Below are 21,967 nucleotides of genomic sequence, written 5' to 3'. Positions count from 1 at the left end.
TGCTGGCATGCCATGGCCTGGTACCGGTCCACAGACTGGGGGTTGGAGACCCCTGACCTAGACTACAGAATGACACTACTTCCCAGCTATATTTGCATAGCATGTTTAATTTAACCACTGTCTTTTCAACTCATTGTTCACATGGTACAATAATTATGTAGTTAGTGGGCTGTACAAACACAGTTCCAGTAAGGGAACTGACCTCAATTACCCTATCATGCACCCATACTGGATGTGTTCATACCACATACTAATCCAGAAGTCCCCAAACCCTGGTTCACAACCTGGCACCAGTCCGCGGCTTGCAAGAACCCAGGCAAACAAGTGAAAGCCCATCTGCGCATGTGTGGGATGCAGAAAGTGTATGAAACCACGCCCCTTCTGGTCCAAGGAAAAGCCTCTCTCCACTGAACCGGTCCCTGGCACCCAAAAGGTTGCGGGGCTGCTGTACTAACCAATAGTTTGCCTAAGTATGGTGTAGTGATTAAACCAGAATGAAAGGGGTTCATTAAGCTATAATTACACTATGTGGGTTTGTCAAAATCCTAAACCTCTCAAGGGAATTCCATTTTGGCTTAGTATATTGTAAGGGCATTATAATTTGAATAGAGGAGGAAAGGAGCATTGTGTCTTAATCACTTATTGCAAGTGTGACGTTTGATGTATTCAGTTAACGCAAAAAAAGCTTCTTTCAACATGTAAAAAACAAGAAAAAAGTGAAGGAGATGATTGGTCCATTAGTGGGTGAAAATGGCAAGAAGGTGACAAACAATGGGGAGAAAGCAGAACTATTTAACTCGTTTTTTGCATCTGTCTTTACACAAAGGAAAAAAACAGTCTAATCTATCAAAAATAGTGCCATAAAAACAGTATAGAAACACAAGTTAAGATAGGCAAGAAAATGGTAAGTGAGCACCTGTCCAGCCTAGATGAGTTCAAATCACCAGGATCAGATGGATTACACCCCAAGGTTCTCAAGGAACTGGCAGATGTGATCTCAGAACCACTGAACTATATTTTTCAAAGACCCTGGAGCACTGGGGAACTACCAGAGGACTGGAAAAGAGCTGATGTAGTTCCCATCTTCAAAAAAGGAAAAAAAATGGATCCAGGAAATTACAGACCTATCAGCCTGACCTCAATACCTGGGAAGATTCTGGAAAAGATAATCAAACAACGAATCAGCGAACACCTAGAGGCAAACAAAATCACTACTAAAAGCCAACATGGGTTTGTCAAAAACAGATCATGCCAGACAAACCTTATTGCATTCTTTGACCAAGTGACAAAATTAGTGGATCAGAGGAATGCTGTGGACATAATTTACTTGGACTTCAGTAAGGCATTTGATAAAGTAGATCACAACCTACTACTCGATAAGATAGAAAAATGTGGGTTAGACAGCATTACCACCAGATGGATTCGTAGCTGGCTGACTGGCCGTACTCAGTGTGTGGTCCTCAATGGAACTGCATCTACATGGAGAGAAGTGTGTAGTGGGGTGCCCCAGGGCTCTGTTCTAGGCCCAGGGCTCTTCAACATCTTCATCAATGATTTGGACGAGGGGATAGATGGGGAACTCATCAAATTTGCGGATGACACCAAGCTGGCAGGAATAGCCAACACTCCAGAAGACAGGCTTAGGATACAGGAGGACTGGACAGACTTGAACACTGGGCGCTATCTAACAAAATGAAATTCAGTGGTGAAAAAAGTAAGGTTCTACATTTAGGCAAGAAAAACCAAATGTATAGGTATAGTATAGGGGGTACCTTGCTCAATAGCTGACTGTGAGAGGGATCTCGGAGTCCTAGTGGACAATCACTTAAATATGAGCCAGCAGTGTGCTGCAGCTGCCAAAAAGGCCAACACAGTGCTGGGCTGCATTAACAGAGGGATAGAATCAAGATCACGTGAAGTATTAATACCACTTTACAATGCCTTGGTAAGGCCACACTTGGAATACTGCATCCAGTTTTGGTCACCACAATGTAAAAAAGATGTTGAGACTCTAGAAAGAGTACAGAGAAGAGCAACAAAGATGATTAGGGGACTGGAGGCTAAAACATATGAGGAACAGTTGCTGGAATTGGGTATGTCTAGTTTAATGAAGAGAAGGACGAGGGGGGACATGATAGCAGTGTTCCAATATCTCAGGGGCTGCCACAAAGAAGAGGGAGCTAAGCTATTCTCCAAAGCACCTGAGGGCAGGACAAGAAGCAACAGATGGAAACTAATCAAGGAGAGAAGCAAGCTAGAACTAAGAAGAAACTTCTTGACAGTTAGAACAATTAACCAGTGAAACAACCTGCCTCCAGAAGCGGTGAATGCTCCAACACTGGAAGTTTTTAAGAAGAGACCAGACAGCCATTTGTCCGAAATGGTGTAGGGTTTCCTGCCTGAGCAGGGGGTTGGACTCGATGACCTCCAAGGTCCCTTCCAACTTTATTATTATTATTAAAAATGCTGAGTACGTAATTTATGGTTTCATATTGACTTTTTTCAAACAAACCACAGTTAAGTCTAATAATTGTTTATTGGTTTCAGACACACAGTACATGTAGCCAATCCTTACCCTCATGTTCTTCTGTGTTCTCTGGGTGTGCGTGCAATGTGTGAACTTAAGTTTTACTTTGGTTCAGGGTTTGCAGGCTCAGATGAATTACAGTTTGACAAATGAACACAAGATCTGGGCATATGGAGATGCTGTACATGCAACTTTGTTACATCTTTCACTGCATATTGCTTCCACATGCTCTCCTTTATAAACATTAAGTGCCCTTTGTCATTTAAAGACGTTATAAAGCTTGCTTACATAGGAACTCCATGAACTTTAGAAAATAAGCTTGAGGCAAGGATCCATCATGTTCTATTATTGCACTATATTTACTATAATACTTATGAACTACACAATCCTTTTCTCACAAGTCTCAGTCTTTGTTTATACAACATATTAGGTTAAAAATATGGTTTGGATCATTTATATTCTTTGGGTGAAGCCAGACAGAGTGGTTAATTTATGAATCAGCATATTAGGCATAGAGATAATGAGCTTCATTCAGTATTGTATGAACACTTCCCTACAGTATTTACTGAGGCTTACGCCCTGGTAAAGTGCACAAAGGGTTGCAATCTACATAAATTAAAATAATGTGTACACTTTAAAAGGCATGTACCAACAAGGAATTAGTTTATTCTTTCTATTTACATCCTCTTCTATGGAAGTAGAAAAATGAACGTTGCTTAGTTCTTAAGCATGTAATTCTCAGGGGACATATATGTTTACCGCAATTATCAAGAACACATTCATGTGAATTGATCTGTCTGCAGTTGGTTAAGAAACCTATGTGATCAGTGATGCTGTGTTTTTAAAAGAACCTGGTACAAGCAATCTGTACCCTATAATTATTATTCCTCAAGATCCACATTCCACTATATATCCAATCACATTTCCTAAGACCATTTTATTTCCAAGCTAACATTCAAAGGACTGATATTTCTGATCTTAGTCAAACTGCAAATTAAACTAAACAGAATTAGTAGGAAAAACCACATCACAGCCATAACACCAAAATTGATGGTGGAACATATAACTATATTACAGTGGGATACTACAAAGGAAATGTTACGTCTTAGAAAGGTTAACTGCAGGAAAGTGAACATTCATTTGATGGGTACCTTTAAATGATACACTACTCCTCCATCTTAAACTTATGGCATGGGAGATCTTCTTTAGGAGCAAAATGGTATTGACTTAAATACAGTTAAGGCTGTTATCATTTCAATGGTTTATTTATATATAGTATAAATTCTTGCTTGTAGAAATCCTGCAATAAAAGCACACTATGAAATGGATTAGGTTTTTAAGATGATCTGACTTTCCTAATTTTACCAAGATCACAAGATAATGCCCCTCTCTTTAAAAAAAATAGGAGTACAATTTTAATGCCAAATAATTATATTCGGAAAGGGACTCCTACATCATATGTGTATTGTGTTGTTTTAACCATTTAGTTGTGTCTGACTCTGGGCAACTTTATAGGCAAGTGTTCTCCATGCTACCCTGTCAAGCACAACTTCTTTCAATTGTTGGGATGTTCGTGTTTGTGGCAGATTTGATGTTATCAAGCCAGCGTGGTCTTTGATTGACCCTTTTTCTTCTTTCACTAACCATTCCTAGCACCATTGCCTTCTCGAATGAATCTGAAGACAGGTCATGGCCAAAGTAAATCAAATGTGTATCTAGTATGTTATTCCCTGGACAGATGGGGAGAGAACTGTCACCAGCCTAATTCTACTTCTACTAATTACATTTGAATCAGTAAGACTGATAAGGTGTGGTTTTTTTGTCAATACTGAGTTCTTTTTGCCTGGATGCCATTCCCTAGGAAAAGAATAGCTCTCCTTTTTTTTTTTTAATTGCAGCAAATAAAACTTCAACCTTACTATTTGAGGAACTTTTTAACTTGGGGTGAAAGGAGCAATGTAGTTGTTTCCTTGCATGTTAAAAATGGATTTTACTAAGTATATAAGAAGTCACACTGCAAATAACGTAACTTAATTTATTAAGGCCCTGAAAAACATTCTCTGAATATGTAAATGATGAGCATGGAGACATCATAGTGTTTTGGAAATGGATCCATTTGTCTCGGAAATATCTCTAGGACTCAAGCTTGACTCAGATTTTTTTTTTAACCTTTTATGTATCTGTTATGATGTTATTCTGATTGATCCTGATAAAGATATTATCCAGCAATAGATTCTGGATTTTTTTCCACCTTCCCTATTTAATTTAGAGGAGGTCTACCTATAGAAAGACGTATCTGCTTAGTGTCTAAACTCTAAAGCATAAGTGAAGGTAATCTCCAGTGAGATAATGATGGATTCTGGACTGAATGCAAAAATGTCTGTTAACTCATTACACCAGGGGTGGACAACTATGGTAACTTTATGACCAGCTGGTTTAGGAATTCTGGGAGTTGAAGTCCACAGGTCATAAAGTTGCCATAGTTGTCCACCCCTGCATTACACCCAGCCTTATGGAATACTAACAACAGTTGCTTTTCACAGTTACCAAAATGCAACATATAAATGCAAGCTTATTGTCTGCTAATAGAACCACACATGGGCAGAGACTAGAAACAAGGAAAGTTACCAAGGAAGAGATAAGGGGCCTGAACATTTGTGCAGCTTGGAATACATATTTTATAATACTTAACTGACACATAAGCTCAATAAAAATCCTAACTTAGATTCATTAAAACGAAACCACCACCTTTCTCTGTCTTTCACTGATGCTATTTTCATTCTCCTTGAATTTTCCCCAATAACAGTTAGATCTTTCAGATTAAAACAAGACTGGTTTTTCATTTTATCCATCTGTTTAGATAAAAAGCACCATGGCAACCAGAATTATTATCATAATAAAGCGTTCAAAAACACTGCAGACTCTGTAGATTGATCTCACGATTCAGCAACCTTTAACGATTCATTTCTCTAGATGTGAGTGGAATAAATATCACACCCACTACAGATATTTGTTGTCCCTTGTAAGGAATATATAAAATAGGTGTACAGAATGATAGTAAATGATGGTTATATGGATTCTAAGCATAGGCCCTCTTGAAAAAAAAGCACAATTAAAAAAAGTAGCTGAGTAACTTGGAATGTTATTAATTCCATCCATCAATTCCGTGATGAGCTTAAGTGTCACAAATTTCCCACCTAAAATATGGGTAGAGATGATTAGTAGAATGTATAACTGTTTCCCAGTTTCCCCAAGCCATATGAATTGGACTAAGTCTGTGACTACACCCTCATGAAGCTATGTGTTATCACTCCAACAAAATAGATGTTTTAGGAAACATTTTATTGTAACCATAACCTAAAAGTGCTTATTTAATTATTGAGCTTCAGCTTTAGATATATCCATAGCATTTCAGCTTCAGATCATTACCATTCCCTTTTAAAACGCTTCATTGGTTAGAATCTGATTTTTTCCTATGTTTCTTTGAACAACATAGCTCAATTCTCTCCAGAGTAGCCTCTAGAGAACAAATACAACTCCTCCACAACCTTAAGACTAAATTCTATTTAAAGCTTCTTGGCAACTGATTATAAGGTAAAATGCAACTATTAGCTCTTGTATTTTAATTTCCTTCCCTTTCTAGGCAGTTTTGTTCTGCTCTGAGTGCTTTTTAAAATAAATTAAGAGGCCTGATGGAATAGCTCTCATTTGGAGCTAAATAACTCCTTACTGTAGTTGGCAACAGGACCTTGGAGAGTACCAGAAAGACAGATCTGCAATGAGTAACTGACTGGGTCTGTTTTGCAAGCAACTCGTAGTTGAACACTCTAGACTAGAGACAAGGAAAGTATTTTCTTGTGATGATAGATTGGGATGACCAACTCAAATAGCAATCTCATGCCTTAGGACATATAGCAAATGTATAGTCTTCATTTCCAGCACTGCCATTCTCATATATATCAAATCCAGGATTTATTTCCACCACACACACCCCAGACTCCTGCATGGGTTGGATTTTGCTAAAAGTACTGACTTTTCATGAATTTTTGGTATCAATAGCAATGGCATTGTTAGCATAATGAGAAAGAGCTTGATTCTTAATTTTAACATGCACAGCTGCAGCAGCTGCAGATTCAGGGTCCAGGTTCTTTCTAACTCAATAAAAAAAACCCTAAAAAATATTCCCCATCAAAAACTGTTCCAAAATAAGAAATAATTTCAATCCTGTTGACATGTACAACAGGATTCCATCCATTCTGAATCCTCTCCCCACCAACTCCTCACCAACTACAGACAGCTGTATGGCCCTGAGGCACCAAAAGATTTTCATCCTGACACAGCGTAATACTTTGCTTTTATCATTTAGGTCGTAGCATCAAAGTAGAAGATTATGTATGAGCAGATCATTTCAATATGCCAGAACAAATATTCTTGCTTTGAGATACTTGGAAATAATGCAGCACAGAGGGGAATGTTCAAAAAAAGGAATATTATGACATTATTATAGGAATAATTCATAGATACATTATTTACAGTAATGTGTATGCAGGTCATCCTCGATTTACAACCACTATAGGGAACAGTTTATGTCTATTGCTAAGCAGGTGGTTATTAAGTGAGTGAGTTGCACCCATTTTCACCATGATCGGTAAGTGAATTATCAGAATTGTTAAGTAAATAACATGGTCACTAAGCGACTTCTGCTATTGACTTGTTAGAAGTCATCTAGAAAGGTTCCAAATGGCGATTGTGTGATCCTGGGATACTGCAACTATCATAAATACATGCTGGTTGCTAAGTGCCCAAATTTTAATCACATGAATGTGGGGATGCTTCAGTGTGAAGATTGGTCATAAGTCACTTTATGAGATGGGCAGCATATAAATTTAATAAATAAATATTTTCATGAATGAAAGCAAATAAATATTTTTTTCTGTACCATCATACCTTTGAATGGTCACTCAATGAATAATAAGTGAGGATCACCTGTAGTATATTAGAGGTGGTTTAAAAACAGAATGAGATCAATGAACTGACACTGGGAGGTTGACAATAATTTTGTTCTTTTAAGCAATAGCAACGTGAGTTCTCACTGAAACGAAAGTAAAAATTACCAGAAATGAGCATGTATTAAAAAAAAATAACTAGTGAGTTATGGTGCAAAATATAAATTCCTCAGTTCTAAAATGCCCAGTTCTAACAATAAGTCTTTTCTATCTTGCCCTGGTCACTGGGCTTCTGCATTCTAGTAAGAATAATCTCAACAACCCAAATTAGATCTGATGCTTGTACTCTTCCCAGCAATTTTAATGGTATCTTTCCTCCAGCTTATCAAAGATTACAACAGTACAAAAAAGACCCATAAAAAACAACAACAAAAAACCTTACTTCACCAGAAGCATAAAGTGAGGTTACTCTGGATTCAAGCTTAAAAAAGATTGCATTATAGTATTTTCATTAGTCTAAGAAACACAAGCTGCTTCTTTTTCTTCCTTTCCTCTTTTTGTGCTTGAACAGACTAATTTGTTTTTCCAAATATCCAAATTATGACATGCTTTCAAAATGTCTTAAACTGAGAAATTACATCCTAGGAATTTTACAACCATGAAATTACTTTAAACCCAGTGATTATTTCCAATTAACATCTTAAATCAGTGATATGTGTCAATTGTTTAAAGATGAGAGAAACAGAAACAGTATTTTACTATGGTTAATGACCAGCACAATTTTTAAAGACTGCTCAAGCATCAGAATTATACAGTCCAACAGGTGCACACAGAGACACAAAAAAATCAGAAAGACTGAATTACGACACCTAAATATTTCAATGACTTTATTCCTTCGTTATGGTACAGATCTTTTTCCATTATTTTTTTTGTTGCTTTCAAAATTGTATATTATAATACAATGCAATTTGTATTGTGCAACTTTAATTGTAAACTGCTTAGAAATGTGCCTTTATAGGAAATGCATTAAAAAAATAAAACTGGAGAAATCTTGGAGATTTGGAAATCATATAATCAACATGCTAATATTACACAGTCAGATTTTGCTGCATGCAAAATTCCAAGTAAAAGATATTTGAAATTTCCAGAAATTTTGCCTAAGGTGTAAGGCACAATCAGTGTCTTAATTTGATTTGTTTGCTTTTAATAACCGATAAGAGTCCAAACTAAACAGTAAATTTAGAAAAAGAAGCAATGCTTCTTGAGTTCATCATGCTATCAGTCTAATGCTATATCTGAGGACAGTCATAATCACAAAATCTCTGAACATTTTCATTATTTCTAGCAGCATTGAGTCATTTCTCCCCTTCTGGTTCAATCTTAAATTTCTGAGTCTCTCAATCTTTGTTCCTCAATGTTCAAGGTATTAAACCTCAAGGCTGCAATGATCATCTTGAAAATAAATAACCAATGCTTATAAGGAATTAAAGAATGAATGAAAGAGTGAGATTAAGAATTGTCACTGATTGGGAGATCAGTGCTGCAGTATGCTACAGAAAGGTATAATTGTATGAGATAATGAAATATAGCCAAGCTATGGTCAGAATCAGGTTAAAATTCTCATTCAGTCATGAAATTAATTGGGTGACTTCAACTCTCCCAGAGAATTGTTTTGAGGATAAAAGGAGCAAGTTCAGGTAGTCCTCGACTTATGACCGTAATTGGAATCAGAATTTTCATGGCTAAGCAAGGCAATTGTTAAGTGAATCTCATCTGGTTTTACAAACTTTGTTTTGCCGTGGTAGTTTAGAGATTCACTGCTGTTGCTATGTGAAACACGTGGTTATTAAGTGAATCTGACTTCCCCACTGACTTTGATTGTTGGAAGCTGGCTGGGAAGGTGGGAACTGGTGATCACAGGACCCTGGGATATGGCAACCATCGTAAATATACAGTGGTTGCCAAGCTTTCGAATTTTGATCATGTGATTGTGGCAATGCTGTGATAGTTGTAAGTGTGAGGATCAGTCATAAGTCACTTTCTTAGTGCTGTTGTAATTTGAGGACTACCTGTATGTTGCCTTCACAGAAATGTTGGAGAGAAGTATTAGAAGTATGTACGGTATAAGTTCTATAATACATAAATTAACAAGTAGTGAATAAATGAGGATTGATTATGTAATTTGCTCAACATCAAACAATGATATAATCCAGATTTTCTTGAGCAAACTGATTTCCTTGATGAAATATTTTAGAGCAGTCTCAAACCAACATCAATTGGAACTTTGTCTTAATCAAGGGCTTTCTATAAGCAAAGGGAAATTACCTGAGAAAGTGCTTCATGATGGCAATTTTATATTTCAGCTATAGCGATGATCTTCTGTTAGGCACAAGCAAGCAGCTTCTCCAGAAGTAATTGATGCTACAAAGAGAAAGTGAACATATTTGATCAATGAAAAATAAACAGCATCTTCTTTTCAAACATCATTCTACTGCTGAAGATCAAATATATTTTGCAGAAAACATTTACCTAGAATGTGAGGCACACTATATTAAATGAAGTTCAGTGTCAAATACATGAAGAACCTAACATATTTATTGTGCCTTTGAGTCAACTTTGACTCCTGGCAACTGCCTAGATAAGTCCCTGAAGCTTTCTGGGAAGATTTTTGGAACTGGTTTGCTATTGCCTTCTTCCTAGAGCTGAGAGTGACTTGTCCAAGGTCACTCAAATGGCTTTGTGCCTAACGAGGGACTACATCTGAGAGTCCTCTGGTTTCTAGCCTAATGCTAGATATTTCAGTTCCCAGAATCTTTCACTAATGTGGACTGATTTACCCCATCAGGAGTAGCTGGCCACACATTATCAATCCCTAATGATAAATAGCTGTCAGCTATGATAGCTATGTGGAAGCTCCCTAATTTGATCCACTCTACTTCATGAAAAAGAAATAATGGAAGGTCCTCAATTTTAGGTGCAACTTGTGAACTTGCTTCCCAGATACATTTAGCTAACCTAGCCTGAAATGTAATTACTGTTATATGACCTTACTATTAACCTTATTATTGTTGCTCTTCTTTGCACTCTTTCCAGTTACCTGGTGTCCTTCAGATATTATAATGACCAGAACTGGATCCAACTCTGAGCAATGTAACATAGCCAGCACTATCATTCCCAAAATCTTGACACTATATTTCTACTGATACTGCCCAAAATTGCATTAGCAGTTGCAGAATATTGCTATCTTATGCTTAATCCCTGGCCTACCAAAAACTAGATCTTTCTCACAATTGCTCTTGAGCCAGGTACCTATTACAGCCGAGGTGGTGCAGTGGTTAGAATGCAGTACTGCAGGCTAATTCTGCCGACTGCCAGAACCTAACCAGCTCAAGGTTGATTCAGCCTTCCATCCTTCTGAAGTCGGTAAAATGAGGACCCAGACTGAGGGCAATATGCTGATTCTGAAACTGCTTATAGAGCCCTGTAAAGCACTATGAAGCAGTATATAAGTCTAAGTGCTATTGCTATAGCTATCCTCTACCTGTGCATCTGGCTTTCTGTACCCAAGTGCAGAACCTTACAGTTTAGAAATTACTTAGGAACGTGATCTATAACTTCTACACATGTACAAATAAATGACACGTCCCACAGAAGCACAGAACTTTCATTTCTTATTCATGATAGATCAGCATCTCCTTCAGGCTTTGTCTTGTTGTATACATGTAGTCCTTGACTTACGATGTGTCATTTAGCGACTATTCGAAGTTGTGATGGCTCCCTACAAAGTTATTTACAACCCGGTTTTTAAGTTCTTTTATTGTCCTCCTCCCGTGGTCACATGATTGCATTTTAGATGCTTGGCAACCAGCCCGCATTTCCAGGTGTTTCCAGTGCCCCTGGATCTCTTGAATGCAATTCACAATGGCTTTGCAAAAAAACAGCATTTACTTCTGGTTCGGGCAAAAACCAGCCCATGGCAAACAATGAGTTTGCTTAATGACCACAAAGCACTTAAAATCGGCTTGGGTCATGTGGTCACCCTCTTTGTGACTATTTTGAGTTACAACCATAATTGCCAGTCTCAATTATGGTCATAAGGACTACCTCTATATGCTTACAAAAATCCCATTCTAAAAAGAATGGCTCAGTGCTAAATGTAAAACTGGATTCAGCTGAGTGCAACTTTCTGTAAAAATATTATCTAAGTAAGGCATTAAAAACCAAGTTCTAATCTATGCAGTGTTAATCTAGTCCTTCTTTTAGAATCAATAACAAGCACAGACACTTTCTTCTCAGGCACAGTTTTATTTGAAGCAAGCAGAGACCAGCTTTTATCTTGACACGATTCTAAATCCACTAGAATACATTTCTGTCTGTATCAAAACTTCTACATGCTTTCTCCTTATTACAATGCTGCAATTAAAATAATTTGAATGTGATAACTCATACTTCATAGATGGATTTTAAAGATCGGTTCAGGCAGAGAAATATTTGGGCACACTCAGTGCTAAGGACCCCATGTCATGAGCTGAAACTCCCATTCATTTAAGATTGTACAAACTGAATATAACACATAGCTGAATGACGCATCTCATTGCTCTTTTCAGAGTGTTTTAAAAGACCAATACTCCTGGGGAAATTGCACAATCAGACCGTGCAATCCAGTAAAGTGGGAGATTAAAGGCAAGCCTTTGTTCCACCTACCAATGTCTTTTCCTTTCATATTTTTTTTCAGAACATCTGTGAATGTATAAATTATAATGTCACCTGCTAAAAGCAGGCATTCAAAGAAACTTTTCTGTTGGCAAGTGGCCATTTAAAAACTAAGCAAGGTTTTGGGGCCCCAAGGGTGGCCCATATAACCCCAATGTTCTGAGGCTGTGCTGGCTGCTAGTTTGCTTCCGGGTGAATTCAAAGTGTTGATAATTACCTTTAAAGCCCTTCAGGGCCTCCGTCCAGGCAATTTGAACGACCATCTCATCCCAATGGGATTGGCTCACCCCACCTGTGCCAGCAGCAGAAGCATGGTATTGTGCTGCCCTGCTCCCCTCCCACACAACACTCAAGTCCTCAGGGTGGGATTAAGTAGATGGCACTGATGCAGCCCTTTAAGAGAGGCGAGGTTGCCTCCTCGTGAGTAGTCTAGCTGACCAGAGTTGTGCCTGTCTCCTCTCTGGCTGACATGTCTTTGGATCGGGAGGAGGTGTGGACTCACTTCCTCCTCATTGCAGCTGCTCCTGGTCCTCACCCAGAGCCTGCTTGACAACTTGCTGCAGCTGTGGCTCCCCTTACTCAGCCTCAGCCTATCGCTCGTCCGATCAACCCAGCTAAGGCTGCTCTGTCAGGTTCCGCTGTTTTTTCTGCCAACTCAAACTCCTCCTCCTCTGAATTTGTGTCCAAAGAGGAATCTGGAGGCAGATCCATGACAGATATGGGCCCCATAAGCCGGATTGTTCTGGTGCTGAGCCCAGGAGAAGGGCCTTCTCTGCCATTATGTCTGCCCTTTGGAACAGCTTACCCCACCACCATCTTGAATGAAGTCAGCTCCAACTCTCTTTACCTCCCATAAGATTGGCTCTGCCAGTTGACTTGGGGCTCCAAAGCAGGGATTTCACAGAGGGAGTGGTTGATAGATTGACAACAGTTCCCAACCCCTTCTCATCATATTCCCTCCCTCCCCGACTTTCTGGAAGCCAGGAAGATGATGATGATGATTGCTTCATAAGAAAAAGTATTTGCATATCCTTCTCAACTTATTTTAACTATCCCTCATTCTTTTACTTGGACTCTCCACCCTACACAAGTAGGGAAAGTGAGCTGTCTACTTGTATCCATCTGGTTTCAGGTTATTAGACCAATTCTATTAATAAAAAGTTGGTAAATCTCAGAAATGTGAATTTTAAATAAATAAAATTTATACCCCACTTTTTTTTTAGAATCTCAAGGCAATGTACACAGTGCTTCCACCTCGTATTTTCCCTGTGAGTAGGCTGGTAGGTTGTGTTGAGAAAAGTCTTCCAGTCTCCCAATGTGTTTCTATGGCCATATGTGGACTAGAAAATGACATCACCATTTCTAACTGAACATCTTAACTACTACACCACACAGGCAATTTTTAATCTTTGTAAACTACCTTTCATGTTATATGAACAGAAACAGAAAATTGTCTAGAATTAATAGACTAATCATGGGCAAGCAGATTAAAAAAAACAGTTTCTAGGTCAGCCTTCTCTAAATATGCTGCCCAGCCCAAACACACCTGAGAAGCAGATTGAGGAAAGCTGACTAAGATTCAAGATAAGTAACAGTGTAATCAGGAACAAAAATGGGCCCATAGATATAATCTGCAATGCATGGCAGGCTCTCTGCTCTATCTAACATCATTTGTTTAGGTTCTCCAGGTCTTCAAGCTACAACCAACATGCCACTTTCTACTATTTTCTTTAAGAAATGTAGCTACAACCCAATACTTCCTTTGATAATGCCCTCCCCCCCAAAGGGACAAAGCAATTGATGGAAGGGGTGAGTATGGTAGCTGAAATCCAGCATTTTTATTTATTACACCAATAATGCCCTTGTGTTTATTTCAGGAAGGTGGGTTGTCCTAGTTCTAGAACAGAAATTGGGAGGAGGAAGGAATCATTCCATTTCAAAATCATTCCACCTCTCTCAAAGACCTCAATTTCTCATTCAACTGTGTTACTCCAGTTTGAAATGTACAATCTCACAGCAGCCCTTGACACACATAGGTAAGAGTAAGCAATGCTATTTGAAAAGGCCATTAAAAGTTCCACATTTAGCAAAAAAGCAGGAACAATGCCAAATATCTGTACAACTTTTAGATGAGGCACTGAAGATACTCCAATTGCCAGCTGGAATGAGGCAAATAGTAATGCTCCCCTGTAAGCAGAAGGTTTTTGCAAAAGTGTCAAAGAGAAAAAAAAAACCCAGCCAACTTATGTAGCAACACATTAGCATTTTGCAGCTAGAATGCAGCTTGGCTGTCTAGTCCTATTTTATCTGTCAGCCAACTCCCCAGGCACAAGCAGTAAAGAAAAGGTATGTTGTCATTCGACAGACTTTAAACATACTTCTCTGGATCTTCTGGTGTAGCCTTATTTACTGCAGGCTCTGGTTTGTAAAACCAGATTTCTATGTAGTTCAATTAAAAAAAAAGAAAAAAAGTTTTTTTTCTGTAAATATATATATTTCCATTCATTTCGAAAAAGCTTTAACAATCTTGTGTCTTTCCTTAATAAATAGCACTGAACCATAAAAAAAACATGTGGAATATCTCTTGGGAGGACACAGTAGTTTCAATGACCTTAAGAGTGATCTTATTGGGGTTCTAAGGGGTTCATCTTTCTTGGTAAAGACAAAGAAGGGAACCCAAAAGTGCTTTTCAAAAGGCAACTGCGCTTTCTTGGTTTTTTCCTTGAAAACATTTCACTTCTCATCTAAGAAGCTTCTTCAGTTCTGTCTGAATGGTGGGGAATTATATTCCTTATCAATCACCTCTGAAGGTCGGTTGTTAGCCCTCTGAGAATCATTGAGGGCACTTGGGGCTTTATCTGTATCCTCAGAGCCACCTGAATTAGAGTACAAATGGATGTGGGACCTTCTTGGGACTGCTGAAAGGACTGTGTTGCAGACAGGGGATAGGTAGTGTTGTATTCCTCCACCTCTGTTGTTCAATTTTAATATAGATGGCCTCTTTGACCCTCTTTCAAACCAGTGGTCCTCTCTGTCCAAAATGAGGACTTTGCTGTCTTCAAAAGTGTTACCTTTGCTTTTCAGATGCAGATGGACTGTTGAATTTTGTCCCGATAGATTTGTCCTCCTATGTCAAGAGGGGAAGGGCAAAGCTACCACAAAGGGACTGTGGGCAGGTGACATCCCCTCCATAGACATTGGAGAAACCAACTCACTTAGGACAACAAACTTCAAACTTAAACCAAGAAAAAAAAAAGGAATAGCTCATTTCTCATTTAGTTATGCTACAGATAAGCCTTCCTTAATTTGACATGTTCTAGGGAAATATAGGTTGCTTTGAGAAATACTGATTTGCAAGAAACCAAGTAGTGGTCTTGTCTTACAGATAAATGGATGCATGCATGTTTGTGTGTATAGTTTTCATTCAGTCCTAGAACTGGAAAAAAATGTACAATCCATATGGCATCAAACTCCTCCACCTTCTCTTTTGAACTTTTATGAAAAGGAAACTTAGCAGCTCATAAATTCTACCATCAAGAGCTACAGCAAAATGTGTAATTTTTCACAGGATGAAACAATTGTTCTTGTTCTTAGAAGCTCCTGCTTGCTTGCTTTCTCATAGGGAGACAAACTCTCCCTAGAAGTGGAGCTCATATTTGGTATTGTCATAACTTAGATGGAGGCTGGTTCCATTCTATCTCACTGGAGCTTTTGTTACACACCCATCAACTGTTCCACTTAAGCTTGGAGATGCCACACCATCAGCACAATCTAAATACATCCAGCTGAACAAGATAACCTGGATACTGCCTTACTTACCTATTGCTTCTCTAAGAACATATGCAACTGTGGCTAGGGTGACCTTTGCACAAATTCATCAGATGTACCCTATAATGCCCTTTCCTGGATAGGGAGGCCTTGCTCACATTCACTAATGCCTTGGTCACCTCCCAACTGGATAACTGCAATGTGCTCTATATGGGGATGCCCTTGAAGATCACCCAGAAATTTCACTGGTCCAGAATACAGCAGAGCACATAGCAATGGGAGCTCCTAGGTTTGCCCATGTAACACTTCTGTTGCACTAACTGCAGTGGCTTCAGATTTCTATACGTGTGCAATTTAAGGTGCTGGTCATCATCTTTAAAGTCCTGTATGACACAGAGCTAGGATATCTACAGGACTGCCTTTCCCTAAGGACATCTCCCCGTCCTATCAGGTTAGATAGGACGAGCACGGTCCGAGTCCCTTCCACTAAATATTGCCACTGAATGGGGACTAGGAAGGATGCTTTTTCTGTGGCAGCCCCTGCCTTATGGAACACTATCTTCTGAAGTTTGTCAGGCCTCCGCTTTTTTAACTTTCTGTAAGGGTTGAAGACCTGACAAGCATTGGGAGATTAGATGATGGCACATTAGCATTGACTGGTACTGTTTTTAATGGTTGAATTTTATAATTTTTAAAATGATTTTTGACTGGTACATATTGACATAATTCATAGTGGTGGCCTAGAGGTGAAGATGCTCTCCTTCCATTCATTCATTCTTCTTCTTGTGCCATATCCTTTATCGGATGTTGGCAATCCTGTTTTATCGAAAAAGTGCTGCTGAGTTTTGTCCAAACCAATCCCTTAGATTTTGAAGCCACAATGTTCTTCTTCTGCCTGAACCTAGTTTGCCTTTAATCTTTCCCTGGAGGATTAAATGGACTATGCTGTATTTTTCTGGGTGTCGCATCACATGTCCAAAATATTCTAATTTTCATTTTTTAAGGTTGAGAATTCAATCCTAGGCAGTGACAGATATTTCTGTAGTAGGCCACAAAGAGAAAATATCTGCTGCGAACTCCACGTAGGTGTCAGGAAGGGCAAGTGGCCAGTAAATACTCAGCTCCCGACGTTATAATTTAGTTGGTGTTTGGGGAGAAATATTTCTTCACTATCTTCACTATCCACAGATCCAAGAGAAATTCTGAAGATTTCATCAGGTCTCCTCTGAAGGTCTCGTCATCAACAGATGTGAGGGAAAGTGCCTGTCAAAACTCCCTGTCAGAGGAACAGCCACATCTCTTCTGGGGACACTGAACTGTTGTAACTGAAGAATCCACACAGCTTGATACCCAGTTTTAAAGAACTGTAATATAAATTACATTCACTTCCCATTAAGTTTAATACTGGAATCTAAATTATTTAGGAATGGAATGCTTATAGCAGCTTAAAAAGAAGGAAGGCAGAAGCTTTGGAGGCATAAGTACAGAACCTCTGGCACCCTGCTTCCTGCCTATTCCTCAGCCCATGTCTTTGACAATTCTGGTTCTGCAGGGCTGGCTGTGGCAACTGAGCCCCAAACATCTGGATAATCACTAGATGATAGCAGAGAGAATTCTCCATTTCTCTTTGTTTCCTCAACATAATTTTATTGCAATGTTTAAAAACAAATGCAGAAAAGATCCTCAGCCATACAATAAACCCAGTTCATCACTGTGAACTGTGTACACTGTATTAGCTAATAAGTAGTTAATTTCAGAATAATGTTGCAATGTATATTTTCTGGTTAGACATGTCAAAATTATCACGGTTATATCGTAGAATCAAAGAATTATGGAAACTAATCAAGGAGAGAAGCAACCTGGAATTAAGGAGAAACTTCCTAACAGTGAGGACAATTAACCAGTGGAACAGCTGGCCTTCAGCAATTGTGGGTGCTCCATCACTGGAGGTTTTTAAGAAGAGACCGGACAGTCACTTGTCTGAAATGATATAGGTTCTCCTGCTTGAGCAGGGGGCTGGACTAGAAGACCTCCAAGATCCTTTCCAGCTCTATTCTGATTGATTGATCCTCTAGGGCAGTGATGGTGAACCTATGGCACAGTTGCCAGAGGCGGCACTTGGAGCCCTCTCTGTGGGCACACATGCTGTTGCCCCAGACTTGCCTCTGCCCACGACCCCCTCATCAGCAGCCTCCCTGGAGGAGAGTCGCCCCTGAGCGTGGTCCACACGGAGCAGCGCAACCAAGGACATGGCAACCAGGCAGCGTAGACAAAACTCTGCCTTCACGCCCCAACACACACAGTTGATACTGCAGGGCGTGGGCTGAGGGCATGGCCTCCAGGGTGCTGCTGGGCTGCCTGGGCGATCTGCGGCGTGCCCTGGAGGCGATGAGTGGCCCTGCGGGCAGGCAGGGTGGGGCAGAGTGGGTGTGGGGCAGGGACAGGGACAGTTTTTGGGCACTCGGTCTCTAAAAGGTTTGCCATCACTGTTCTAGGGTTTTATTTGTTCGGGTTTTATTTGCTCTGGTATTATGTTACTTCATAAATAAGTTTTTGCTTCCACACCTGGGAGTCACCTGGATTTCTGCAGCTCATATACTTAGTGCTGGAGTGGATTATGGAGAAAAAGAAACAAGTAGGAGTAAAGCTGCAGTTGGTATTACTTTGCCATCCACAACTGTTCTCAAGTCAGCTGTTGTTTCAGCAAGCAGAGCTCCAGCAGAGGCCAGGGAGGCCTTGACATCTTCCCAGGGATCACTAGTATTGGCCACTCTCTTCTTTTGTGTTTGTAAAGAGGAGTAAAACCAGGCACAGCAAAATTGGGATGTTAAGCAAAGAGACACATTTCACACTGCTTTGGGACCAATGTCAGGCACAAGGAATCAGAATCACATGTTAAGTTCTAGTTTAGAAGATTTATTGCTCAGGCCTATACACAAGAATCTGGTCAGCTAATGGTCAGCACTAAATTGGTGCTAGATAAGAGTCAATGGAATTCAAGGAGTGTTGGACTTGGATTGCTTGTGGCAACATAACGATTCCAGAATGATAACTCTCTTAACTCCACCTGAAGACTCTGCCTCTTCTTCTACACAGAATCTACCTCACTGAAGTTTAATTTATGGGTATGTCCCATTGAAATACACAGGATAGATAAGTTTATATTGTGACCAATGTGGGATTTAATTATCAGTAAACTGCCATAGGATTTAGCTGCAGTCCTACACAAACTTACCCAGAACTCTAGTTGATTGAACACCATTGAGCTAAGTCATATGTGGGATTTGACTGATTTTGGTTTAAGATATTGAGTGAACCCAATATCTTGACTTGTAACATTTTCAACCATGGTTTAGCTAAGTGGCTTACTGCAACATATGAATGCTTTGTATATTGTAAATTCAACCTATGTGGTTGATGTATGGTTCAAAAGTGGGATGTTACTTATCTGAACAAATCATGGTTACCTTACAGAACAATGTATTGTGAGAACACAGCCACCATTTCAGTTCTACAACAGAAGCTCTTCAGAGCCACTGCATAAACAAACCACCCAGAAATCTTGAGATAGCCATTTCACAACCAGCTATGGTATCAAACTATAGTTTAATTAGAACAACTGGATCTGAGATGCAAAATCCAGGAAACTTTAGATAGAAGCATTTATTTTGCTATCAAAATAAATTACCATTATTGGTAATCTAGATTTTTGCACCCCAGATCTGTTAGTCTTAGAACCTTTTCAGTATACTGATACAAAGTAAATGTCCTAAATAATTTTATGCAAAGCATGTCTCTTTTTCTCTTATGGCAAACAGGAGGAGGAGGAAGAAAAAAGATACTCTCCTTTGAGCACTAAAGTTGTCCTTTTTAAAAATCGGTTGAAACAAACGTAGTCAGGAGTCAGACAGCACCTTAAACTCACCTGCCTTATTGTGTTCCTGTCCCAATACCGTATTCTTTCTCTTGATGGGTTTTTAAGTCAGATCTGCTTTCTTTTATTCCTATTTTATTTTGTAGAGATCAAGTGTCACGTTATTTATTTCACAACCCCTCATCGGAATCAAGAGGCAATCAATAATAAATGAAAAACGTATTCATGACACTCTAACCTCCCCTGGCTGGAGGAAAATATTTATGCCACAGTGCTAGCACAGCCCTATCCACAGCTATCCAGAAGCACCTTGCATTGAAGATCAGGGATTTTCTGCCAGGTATAAAGCACGCCTAGGATCGCCTTCCGAAAACGGTCAGTTCTGACAGCGCCCCAGAAACGCAACGTGTGAATTAAACGGAAATAATAATAATAAAAAAACCCACCAGCAAATAATACAAAAAAGGAAGGTCCGTTTTCCCTCGGTACTCACCTTCCTCAGGGCCTCTTTCCCACCTTTGCTAAACGGCGGCGGCGGGGGGGGGGAATCTTTTGGAGGCAAAGTGTAATCCCTTCTTTTCCCCCCTCTCCCCCTAAGCACAGCCACGGTGAAAATCCGCCAATATCCCGGAATCGTCTAGGGAAAACCACTCTGCCACAGCGGGCCGTGCAGGAACGACGGATGCCCCAAAGCTACAATCAATAACCGCAATGCCCCCGCCGCCCCTCCTCCTCCCTTCTGCGGGCTCGGATGTCCAGATGGTGGAACCGGGCGCGGGGTGCACCGTGTGCGCCCCAGGAGCTCGCGCCGCTCCTTATGATTAATTGATTGCTGGTCGCTAGGCGACCAACGCTGGGGTTTAAAGTCCCCCCCGCCCGCCAGAGAGCAACACCATCACCAGCAACAGCAGCCTCAGCCTGCTCGGCTGCTAGAAAGAAAAGGAGGCGAAAGCCCCCCCCCCCCACCGCCTCCAATGCAAGCAACGCCAGCTGCGGTGGGGAATGAAATAGCTTGCGCTGCCCGCTGCAATAATGCACGCATCATTTCGACGCAGCGCTGAGATGCAAAGATGCAAAGAAAAAGGTTTAAAGGGGGGGGGGTATGCCAAGGGTCTGAAATCCAGGATTCAGATATTTCCGCAGCTGCAACGAGAAAGAAGGGGGGGGGGAATCTGAAGGAAAAGTGACCCTACCCCAGCCCCTGCCGCTTACTCACCCTCTCCTCAGCCACCACAGCGCCACCCCACCGCCGTCTCGGGAGCCCGCCTAGCCGCGTTTTCTCGCCGCAACGACGAGAGCCCGGTGGCGCCGTCGGAATGTGGGTCACCCGCAGGCTTCCAGGAGGAAAGGAAACGGCCGCCCCGCAGACAAGAGTCGCCGCGCTGGCCCAGGCAGGTGAGGCGCAATCGCTGCCAGCAGCCTGGGATAACGGGAGCCTCGTCTCGCCGCCTGCCGGCCAGCACGAAGAAATGCGAGGTCAGCGGAGAGCGCAGAGGGTGCCCGGGGAGCAAGGGTCGGGCCTGCTCTAGTGTGAAGGCACCCTGCTTAGGGTTAGGTAGGATCACTGAGGTAAACGGTGTTAGCCAAGGAGAAGCCGGTTGTGCGAACACAGCCTTTGCCGCCCTGGTTCTGAGAAGAGCCTAAGTTTGGACTTCTGTGTTTCCATGCTTCTCTCTCTGAAAGAAATTTCTGGCTGGAAAACAGTTTGCTTGGGAAATGAGTTGTGGTTTGACCTTTTCCTCCACATGATAGTTATCCAAACACCAGATATTTTCATCCTAAAAGCTAAATAGCCTACATTTCCAAGGATTGAACTGAAAATTCCTTTTCAAGGAAATGTCCTTTTCATGTATTACTTTACACAATACAAGGTTGCCCTGTTGGGGTTATATTCCTTTTCCTGAGTACATTTATTTTAAAACGCCCCTACAGGCAAGAATAAAAGGCACATCTATAGTCTGTAATGGGACAGACTCAAAAAATCTGAACTTGGCAGACTTGTCATTGAACTTGCAACGGTAAAACTCTTGACTACAGTCACACATGACAACCATCATGTGAATTACTTATTACAAATGCTAGTGCAGTTATCAAATCTCTAAATGACTCACAACAGCAACATAACGCACAATAAAGCAG

The 21,967-nt window shown here is 40.4% G+C and overlaps 1 protein-coding gene across 5 annotated transcripts in view; it reads right to left on the bottom strand.

The window, feature by feature from the left end:
* Window positions 1-21,346, bottom strand: part of ELMOD1 (ELMO domain containing 1) — a 40,120-nt gene extending 18,774 nt beyond the window's left edge. For 2 of the 5 annotated variants that reach the window (XM_039322174.1, XM_039322205.1), the window contains exons 1-2: window positions 21,045-21,346; window positions 9,799-9,894 (exon numbers count right to left, since the gene is read on the bottom strand). In XM_039322174.1, the coding sequence (XP_039178108.1) occupies window positions 9,799-9,815 (17 nt within the window). In that variant the 5' untranslated portion in view covers window positions 9,816-9,894; window positions 21,045-21,346. Of the gene's footprint in view, window positions 1-3,678; window positions 3,828-7,474; window positions 7,620-9,798; window positions 9,895-20,321; window positions 20,682-21,044 lie in introns of those variants that run through there. The other 3 variants (XM_039322190.1, XM_039322182.1, XM_039322197.1) reach the window with 3 other exon arrangements.
* Between the last annotated feature and the right edge of the window lie 621 nt (window positions 21,347-21,967).

The sequence above is a fragment of the Crotalus tigris genome, unplaced genomic scaffold, assembly GCF_016545835.1.
Source record: "Crotalus tigris isolate CLP2741 ecotype Arizona unplaced genomic scaffold, ASM1654583v1 scf7180000017607.2124824, whole genome shotgun sequence".
Lineage (NCBI taxonomy): Eukaryota > Metazoa > Chordata > Lepidosauria > Squamata > Viperidae > Crotalus > Crotalus tigris.
Note: the sequence above shows the minus strand (reverse complement) of the source record. Positions and strands in the feature narration are given on the sequence as shown.